Raw genomic sequence first — 9,874 nt, 5'->3', positions numbered from 1 at the left:
GCCCGCTCGGTGCCAGCCCCGTCCCCGACGGGAGCGAGCCGCGGGCCGGGGTCGCTAGGGGGAGGCAGGGCACCGGCGGACGGGCTTAGGCGCTGGCGGGGCGGGGAGGGAGCGCCGCGCCCCCCGCCCCGGTTTTGCTTTCCCTTTTGCCGCTGCCTTTCTCCCCGGCGGGCGCGGGGGAGCGGGGAGGACGCGCGTTTGTTTATTTATTTATTTAGTTATTTGTTTGTTTGCTTCCCTAAAGGGCGAGGGGAGGGGAGAGGGAAGACCGGAGGAGGGCGCGGAGGCAGCGCCGTCACCAGAGGAGGCGGCGGCGAGGAGGAGGAGGAGGAGGAGAAGCCGGAGCCTCGCCTCGCCTCGCAGCCCCTCCGCCGTCACCGCCTCGCCGTCCCCGGCCGCCGGAGACACCGGCGGCCGCCCGTCCTCATGATGGCCTCGACCACCTGCACCCGCTTCACCGACGAGTACCAGCTCTTCGAGGAGCTCGGGAAGTAAGGACCGGCTCGGGGGGGTGAAGGCACCGTGGGGCTGCGGGGTCGGTGCGTGAGCCGCGCCCGGGGCTCCCTGAGCGCTGCCGAGAGCCCCGCGGGAGCGCCCGGGCTCCGGCCGTACGGCCCCGGGGCGGCGGGGGGCTCTCGCCTCTATTTATTATTATGTGTTAATTTTTATTATTTTTTTTAATGACTGTGAACTATTAGGGTGCCGCGGGCGGGGTGGGGGGTCTCTGTCCGTGAGGGGGCTCCCCCCAGCGGCGGGGCGGGGGGCGCAGCCCCGATCGCCATGTTGGGTGTCACCCCTCCGGTGTCACCGCCGAGGGGGACACGGGGCCACCGCCGCCCTGTGCCCCCCCGCCCCCGGGCTCTGAACGCCCGCCTGCCCTCGGCCGCACGGCTTCCACCCCGCAGAGTTCTGCTGAATGAAATCAATGCCGACCGCCACTGCCGGAAAAATCAGAAAATCCCTTTCTGATTTTTTTGGGTTTTGATTCCGCCGACATCACGCCCCCCCCCGTGCAGCCCGTTAGCCGGTAAATGGCAGTGGAGTGTTTCAGTGGGACTGACACTTTGCCCGGTTCTTGGTTTCCAGAGGGGCGTTCTCCGTCGTGAGGAGGTGCATGAAAATCACCACAGGACAAGAGTACGCTGCCAAAATCATCAACACCAAAAAGCTCTCGGCTAGGGGTGGGTATCTTTTAACCTGGTGTTTATGATACCTCCTCCCTGTTTCTTGCATTCATGTACTAAGCGTTAAAAATTATAAAAATAGCTGAATTATTTAATAGATTTCTTAATACATTTTAACTATTATTTCCCTTTTTTGATTTTTTTCACTTGATTTTTTTTCTATATTGAACATTCCGTGGATTGACTGCATGGAGGTTGCTGTAAAGCATTTCAAGAAAAGATGTGCTAAACCAGTCAAACATAATGCAGCCTCTTCATTTTTGTATCCAAGTAATTTGAGTGTCAGCAAAATTTTGAGTGTCAGCAAGCATTTTGCCAGCTGATATTTTTGGGGAGAGGTTGGTAAATAATAAGTTTTCCATTACAGATTTTATCTTAAATATCATAGTTTTACTGAATTCTCTGTTTCCGTTGCACCTAACCACGAGCATCAAGGCCTGTCTGACTATGAATGCATGAGGAAAAGTGTACTTTTACCTCATAGTAAACTTTTTTGTGAGATGAAAATTATGCTGAGGAAGAAAACGATCATTTTTGAACTAACTAAGGAGTTCTGAGGAAGTGCTGAACAGCGTTACTGTTCCAACGCTGCTGCACGGCTTGTTTCTGCCTTCCTGGGATGTGTGTGTTCCCAGGAGCTTGTCAGTATCGATGGCCGGGTTGTCAGGATACATTGTAGGTAAATATCCACACGGCGTGGGTTGTTGTTGTGGAAAGGAATTCTGAATGGTGCCGTGGCAATTGCTCGTCAATTCCCACTCCCAGTGTGAATTCCCAGTCCCAGGGCTTGTGTTCGGATGTCCGGGATTAGGGAGCGTTTGCCCTGAAGGTTATCTGTGTTTTGATACGAGTTTCTGGTGTGGTAAAGAACATGGGAGTGAACAAGCAAACAGTGTCAGAGTGGGAGTCTGTTCATGGCCTGGTTTGCTTCTGACCCGAAGGAATCACTGCAGGTAAATGAAATTTAAACATAAAATATCGCACAGGATATAATGGCATGTTCTGTTAACATGCTGCTCTCTGATAAAGATCTTTTAGCATCATGTCAACACTCTTATTTGCAGCTGATGAAAGTTGTGTGAAAATTTACTTTTTGCTGAATTTTAGTCTTCACACTCTCACTATGAGGTTTGTTTTCCTTTATTTTTCAAAGGATACTTAAATTTATAATATTTTTTTAGAGTTATGAGCTTAAAGAGAGGGAGGTTAAGAAATTCACGATACTTTTGAGATAAAATATTTTCACAAGTCTGCTTAAAACATTTTTTTTAATTTGTTAGAACATTAAGGTGATCTGTTGAATTTTGATGCTTAAAATAAAGCACAACATCCTGTGTGATTTCATGGATCTAAGTAGCTTTCCATAGCAAGATCAGCACCAGGTGCCAGTTACCAGCTGACCCAGTGCCATGGGGTGTGTGTATGATGGGATAAATCCTGAAATGCTGGGCTAAATTAGTTAATTTTTGTCCTTTGTTCATGCAGGGCTGGGTTGGTCCTTGCTGTCGTCCAGCAAAGAGTGGGGGCATATTTGGAAGACGCTGGCTCATAAAATGGAATGAGGCAATTTTCACAATTTCTATAGGGTTAGCACATAAAACCTATAAGGGAAGGGGCTACACTTCAAAGCTGGACTGTGAAATATCCTTTCTTGTCAGAACATGCATGGTGCCATGTCCATGAATGCAGGGAATACCTTCCTGTCTCTATTTCCAGACATCCCAGAAAATGTTGGAGGTTTTTTACTTGCTTGGTTGTTTTTTTGTGGGGGTTGTTTTGGTTTTCAGTGCTTTGACATCCACTAAACAGCTTCCGAAAAGCAAGATTCTTGGGAAAAATCTTCCGATTCTTATTAGGCAGTTCTTTAATTGCAGAAAGATGCCCTTGAATGACACTTATGGTGCCAAAAACGAAACACTAAAAAGCCTCCAACTGTGATACTTTCTCCTGGCTGATAATAGGGGTGCAGTTCATAAGCAGGGTGCTGCTTTTCTAATCTGAGTTTTGTTTTGCTCCATCTCAACTGCTGTGTGAGGAGGTAACAGTTCACTTCTGTGTTTCGTGCTTGCTTGAAATACCAATTCCAGTGTAAATCAGTGGGTCGGCTTCATCTGTGAGCAGAGTTAAGAGGTTGTTCTTGGCTTGGAAATGTGTATCCCTTGTACAGTGCCTGGCTCTCTGGAAGCCTTTTAAACAAAATGTCAAATCTGGGCCTTCTTTTGTCAGATTGAGGAAGAGCAGTGTCAGTGTGTGATATGGCAGAGTCAAGGCTCTCAACGCTAAGTGAAAGCTTAAGGTAGCTTTGAAATTAGAAGTTATTTACAGCGTTCAGCCCAGTCATAACAATACTTGTCTTCTTAGTCCTCCTTCACCTCAACCATAAATGTTCTTGGAGATTTATCCAAATCCTTACTTTAGCAACCCTTCTAAACTGAGGAACTGATCTGGGCACAGGCTAATGCCAGTGAAGATGTGTTCTCATCTGTTTCCTTGTATAGTTACAGGGAAATTTCAGGCTAATTGCGTGTGTGCAGAGGCATGGGCTTGGGCTGGAATTCGGAGGGGATAGGAAACTGGGTCCCCTTTTCTAACAGGAGTAAGCTTTGGGCTTTTCAAGTTGATAGTTATATTTATATAATTCTGGTTCTGTGCTTTTCTGATTTTAGCAACAGCAATAATACATATTTGCAATTTAAATCTGTTTCAGTGTAGCAAAACCACTTTTGCTTAGAACAACATATATTCTCCTCTTGAAGTATCCTTAAGCTGCACTTCAAAGTTTTGAGCTTTGACTTGGCATTTTCTAAGTCAGCTGGAGTACTAAATTGATACTAGAATATCAACAGCTAGTTTTGTATCAGTAGAGTACTTTCTAGACAGGCTTGCACAAGTTGATTATGATGCTGATTTTAAAGGGAGGGGGAAAAAAGATATCCTCTAAAATTAAGTGCAACAGTGAACAAGTACAGAGAAAGCTAAGAATAAAGTGAAGAACGTGTGTTTGCTCATTCTGGGTTCTGTATTGTGTCATCTGATGACGTTCTTGGGATTTCCTTACTACTCAGTGTGTGCTGTTTTGGTCTTCTCTGTGTTGTTTTGGTTGCTTTGTGCTTTATTTTAAGTGTCAAAATTCAACAGATCACCTTATTGTTCTAACAAATTAAAAACCATCCAGATAAAAGTGAACTTCTTTAAGGTGACTTTATTTTCCCCCTGTCTGTTCCAAATACCAAATAATGAGCAAATAGTCTTGTTTCTTTTTGTCATTATCTGTACATCTTTTATCTTCTCTTTTGAGAGTCTTCTGGCTTTGATCCAAATTGATTTCACATAAACAGATCCATTTTCTTAAAAGGTTTGGCCATCGTTTTCTGTCTTAAAAAAAAAAGGGAATTAGACAAGTGTTTCAAGTGTTTGCTTCTCTGATTGTGCTTGAAAAGGTGAATTACTGATATATTTTCATTGGGTGTAATTCTTGCCAGTAACTCATGGTGACAGTTCCACTGGTGGCCAAAAACCTTAGGTGGTGGTTTGATGGCACCCATGTGAGGAGGATCACGTTCCAGTCCTTTTTCTTTTCCAGGGAGCTTTTGTAGAAAGACTGGACACACCTCTGCCAGCCCTTGGATTGCCGCAGAGAACTAGGAGCACTTTGTTTATGGGCATAGGAGTAATGTAAGAATCAGCTGGAGGTTATCGTTGCTTGTGAGCTTTCAGGGACCAGCCGTTCCATCGGCTTGGAGCTTAGGAGGTGTCACTGGGGATTTACTTTCCTCCTTAGCAGGAAAGCTCCGAAATCTTTTTCAGCATCTTTCCAATTCTTCCAAGAGAGGGTATTTGCTCTGAGCTTGTGCCTGCAGATGTGAGGCATAGCCAGAGGTGACCAGACCGATCTCACTTACCTGCACCAAGCTGTGATGGGCGGGCGCAGAGGCTGCAGCCCCCACCCTTTGGGAACAGTTGGGTGGCACTATGGAGCAATCAGGCTGTGGGAAGAGCTTTTCAGTGTCTAAAGCTGTCCAAGTAGGGCACCTCATGATCCCTAAAGTGATTTAAAATACATTAGGGAGATGAATGAAATGGGAAGCACACAGGGTGGTGTTTTTCAGCGCAGCTCTTCGTGACACAGAGATAAACGTTTTTGATGTGTCACTAGACCAACATTTCCTGTAGTCAGGTAGCCTGTGTCAGTCAGTGCCAGATGTTTGACAGGAAGGCAAGCTCTAATAAGCCTTCCTGTACTCCATGGGAGGAGAAAATAATTCTTTCTAATCTAGCTAAAGATGTTAATCCCTGAAGTGCACATTTACCTGGGCGAGTTTATTACAACACACGTCTTTTTAATGCTCGTTTCTGTTCTTACGCACGTGTGACGTTATTCCCGCACGGAGAGTACCCTCCTTAAGGGCATCCAGTTGTCAGTGGGGCAGTTGCTGTCTTTGTGAAGACAAGAATTAAGCTTGGGATTTTAGCTGCAATCTGTTTCTCTGTTAATTACCTGTCGTTAAGAATGTTTTGAAACTGTTTTTCCCGGTATGTAAGAATGCTCACCTGCTAACGCCTGGTTGCCCCTTTTTAACGTTTGTGCTTGGTGTTTGTGTTCAAGCTTAGTCATGGCATTCTTTTCAGTTTGACATAGTTGTAACACAACATGTTTGTTTGCGTTTTTATCTGCAAGTCTTTTCAATTGCAAATTACTGTAATTTAGCAGGCTACTGGTTCTGTTAAAATCAACTTCATTCACAAAACTCAGGCTAGTAGAGAGGTAAGAGTGTTATTAAAAAAAAAAACAAAAGGGATTTTTGGTTAGGTGTTCTGTTTTGTGAAGGTTTGGAGCTTTTGTTGGTTTTAGTGAAAATCTGAAGAGCCTTCAAATAGCAGTGAGAATGAGGACTTTAAATCTCTGTGATGAGTGTTGGTTGGTCGTCATTTATTCTAACCATTTCAAATAGGTTTGAAATGAAATGTCCTGGCAGTTCATAGTTAAATTATTCATAGCAAATGCTATGTGATTTTCATTATGTCACTTCTGTTTTTTCTGCAGAGGAGTTATTTTCTCTCTTCATTGTGACTGGTGTTTCTCTTAGAAAGGGAGATTCTCCTTATAGCTCATACACTGGTGGGCCTTAAATTGCATCAGAACTGGAAGATGCACATATTGCTCTGGCTACCAGTAAGTCTTGTTGCTGGTGTTGCTACTGAGAGGTGTGTAGTAGAAAAAGTTAATATTGTGAATAAATGCCCTTGATGTGTAGCTACAAAGCTTGGAGTGATACTCTAAAAACAGGGCTTTTAGGTTATCCTTCCAGTGGAAGTTTGTGGAAGTGTAGCCATTGATGGCAATGGATACGTGAGCCAAATCCAGAATGTAAAATAACTTGGGGATGCTTGGAGAATGAAAAAAGTGTTTGCATCATCTGTCAGCTCATTAGGGGAGGGGAGGAAAATGTACATAAGAGCAGATTCTTGGGGACTTATTTGGCTACTGCTTTCCTGCCATTTTCTGTCAGAAGTTGCAAAGTTTGGCGCTGACTCTGTTTTGTGTGTTCACTTACTGCAATCTGGAGACTTAGCTGCACATCTGAACAGCTGCACTTCCAGAATTGCTTCTGTTGGGAGAGAAGGGAGAACTAGATGCAGGGGAAAATAGAAACTGGATACCTTTTACTGAGCTCCCACATCCTGACACTGAAATGTGGATGTGTTCTGTTCCTCCCAGTCTGGGAGAAGTTGTGTTCCCTGCTGATGTTTTACCACGTCCAGGATATTGTACTTCCAAGTGAAATGTTTGGTCAAATATAAAAATAAGGAAATTGGGACAATGGTCAACACTTTGCCTTTATTTTAGATTGGCTCTGTTGGTGCATAGAAAACATTGTTTTATGTGAAACCAAAGCTCAGGTGTTTGAGACTTGCATCTGTTCTCACTGACAGCAAGGCAGAAATACACTTGTTCCTGGAAGGACCGAGACTGGATTCCTGGGGGGTTGTTTCTGCACTTCATTTCAAAACCTCTCATAGTCTTAAAACCCAACTAAATAACCGTGGTATTAAAGTGTGAAAGTCCTGCCATACGTAGGCAAATGGTATTGATCCAAATACTGCACATTATTTATGCACTTTCTCTGGTTCTAATTAGGGGTATGTGAACATTTATTCATTACATTTATTCACACTTCTGTGATTCAAAGGTTGGGGGGTTGATTTTTTTCTTTTTTAATTTTTTTTTTATTTAATTGGGAAATGTCTGATCTGAGAGACTGAAATAGAAGTCTCTTTGTGCTTTACAAATGCATGTACTGCCAAAATAGTGCTTTTCATGTATCTGTCCTTCATTTGACCTCCTGAGAAATGTATGCCAGGTTGTTTCATGTATCAGGGTCCAGCTTCCTCCTTCACACACATTTATTGCACACATGTGAAATGCTTTGTAAGGACATTGGGGGGATTTTTAGAAGGTTATGTGACAAACATAACTTCCTTTGTGCATTGAAACAGGTTACCAGAGAACATAACCTTAACGGTGGTAGTTCATCTTGTTTAATTCCTTATTAAAAATAATTATGCCTTGAATTTGAAGAAACATCTGCTGTGTTTTGGAAAGGCACAGGAATCCAATCTGTCTGCTTATTCCTTGGATGTATTGAGCTCTGTGTGTATCTTTGAGAGCATGTTTGTGCAAACTCCTCCTCTGTTTAATCCTTGAATCATGAGAAATGCCTTGTGCTTGGTATCAGAGAGGGTGGAGAATTTGTGTGACATGGGGTTGGTGTTTTCTTCCAGGGCAGACAATTGTGCTGTTATCTGACATCATTTTCTAGATTGGTGTCAGCTTGGTCTGAAATTCATACAGAATTTTAAAGCTGTGCAGCCCCTGTTAATTCCTGTAAAGCTGCTGGATATATTCTGCTGAACTGAGTTTTTGCTTTATTTCTCTTCAACTTGTTGCTTCTAGATGCCACTGGGTAGAAGCAGTAGCTATGGCAGAGTCAGAAAATCCAGGAAGGGGCAACTTCTGCAAATTTGCAAATATGTCTTATCCCTGATTGAGCTTTTATTCTAATCCAGGGCCTCTTTAGTGGAAATTGAGAAGTGTAAATTGTGCTGCAGCATATATTTGTTTTTCCTAATTAGGTTTTTACGTCTAGAGAATGATAGTTAATGTGCTGAGCAAGCTATTACAGATAAGGCTGTGCAACTGTTGGTTTAAGTTGGTAGAAAGGACCTTTGCCTACCTGGTGGGTTTGAGGTACGTTCTGTTATGTGAGTTCCTGACCTTTGGTAGGCAGCAAGTATTTCACTGGAAGCTTGGAGAGCAAAACATGCAGACTTACTTTAAAAAAACACCCCCCAAACCTCTCAAATGTAACAAAGCAGATTTTAATAACGGGAGTGTGATGCCGTGGATATTTGTCGGTCGAGATGAAACGTTTCATCTTGTGGTGGGAGGTTTTTTTATTTTTACCAATAACCAAGAATTTATCACTGCTAAAGGTATAAAGTTAATATCCTGGTGATGCTTTCCAAGAGAGCTCTCTGGCATCCATAAAACCAGAATTAATTTAGGTTCTGGCAGTCGCTTTCACCTTGAATATAGAGTGTGCTTGTTGTAGAAGTTCACAACTGTTCGTGGGGCTTTTTTTACTCAGTTGCAGCCAAGTCAGTCATTTTGGGTTGTCAGTTGGACAGTCTCTCCCATGTGCTATGTAGGGAGTTGGTTGTTTTTCTTATGCACAAGTTTTTACTCTGCCAACACGCAGTTGGCAGTGCCATGACAAGCATGGCTGCAGTCACCTTCCACTGGATGGAGAGTTTGCCCTAAATCCACTTGAGTCAGAGGTCATGATGTGCACAATTAAAAACCTCAGCATCTGATCTATAACCAAAAAAAGGCATGAAGGGAGTGTTTGCCGGGTCGAGAAGCAGCTGCATGAATTCTGACAGCTGTCTATTGAAGGATGTATCAGACCCTGGCAGTCACACACGGTTGGCGTGTGTGTGGTCTGCAGGCAGGTTTTCAGCCCTGCTGAACTACTCTCCAGCCCTGTGGCCTCCAGCTGGCAGCTCCTCACCTGAAAGACTGGTAATTAATTTGTCCAGCACTCTGGGCAGGCTCTGGCTCACGTGGCACAGGGCAGGCTGCCACACACACTCCTTCCCTGTGCTCCAGAGAGCACTGCACCTTGCCCAGCAGGAAGATTAACAAGCCCTGGTGCAGGTGGAAAGGGTATCACACCTCTGCTGTAAAGTTTCATCATCTCAGCACGTGAGAGGAAGAGAAACGTAAACTCAGAGCGTCAAAGCTCATATTTGTGGGCAGCAATCTACTGCATGTGCTTCCAGAACTTTGTTCCTGATGTAACTGGGGTCAGGAACTGCTTACTCCTAAATTTTCCACAATGGGGATGCAAGTGTTGCAGCAACAGTCACGTTGCATATTCATGTTGCTGCAGGAACAGATGGGGTTCCTAAATAACATCCATATTTGACAATCTGATGGGATTCGCCAAGCCTAAGCTTTCATTTCAGTTTTAACCTCTTGGAGAGATAGGTTTGTGATTTAATCAGTCAAGGGAGGCCTTCAAGTTGTCTGTATTGCATAGCAGATTTCAAGCTGGTGCTGAGGTGTGATTTTGGTCTGGGAGACTTCCTGTAGGAGTGGTTTGAACAGGCTATTGCTCATTAGGATA

General features: G+C 44.0%; 1 protein-coding gene across 29 annotated transcripts in view; it reads left to right on the top strand.

Annotated features, from left to right (window-relative positions):
• Window positions 1-236: 236 nt before the first annotated feature.
• The window catches only part of CAMK2D (calcium/calmodulin dependent protein kinase II delta), a 117,889-nt gene continuing 108,251 nt past the window's right edge, over window positions 237-9,874 (top strand). For 28 of the 29 annotated variants that reach the window (XM_027689882.1, XM_027689886.1, XM_027689875.1 and 25 more), the window contains exons 1-2: window positions 245-491; window positions 1,087-1,181. In XM_027689882.1, coding sequence (XP_027545683.1) covers window positions 427-491; window positions 1,087-1,181 — 160 coding nt within the window. In that variant the 5' untranslated portion in view covers window positions 245-426. Of the gene's footprint in view, window positions 492-1,086; window positions 1,182-9,874 lie in introns of all 29 variants that reach the window. The other variant, XM_027689871.1, reaches the window with a different exon arrangement.

This window comes from Neopelma chrysocephalum, unplaced genomic scaffold, assembly GCF_003984885.1.
Source record: "Neopelma chrysocephalum unplaced genomic scaffold, ASM398488v2 Primary Assembly neopelma1_78, whole genome shotgun sequence".
NCBI classification, from domain to species: domain Eukaryota; kingdom Metazoa; phylum Chordata; class Aves; order Passeriformes; family Pipridae; genus Neopelma; species Neopelma chrysocephalum.
This window is presented reverse-complemented; position numbering and strand designations above follow the sequence as displayed.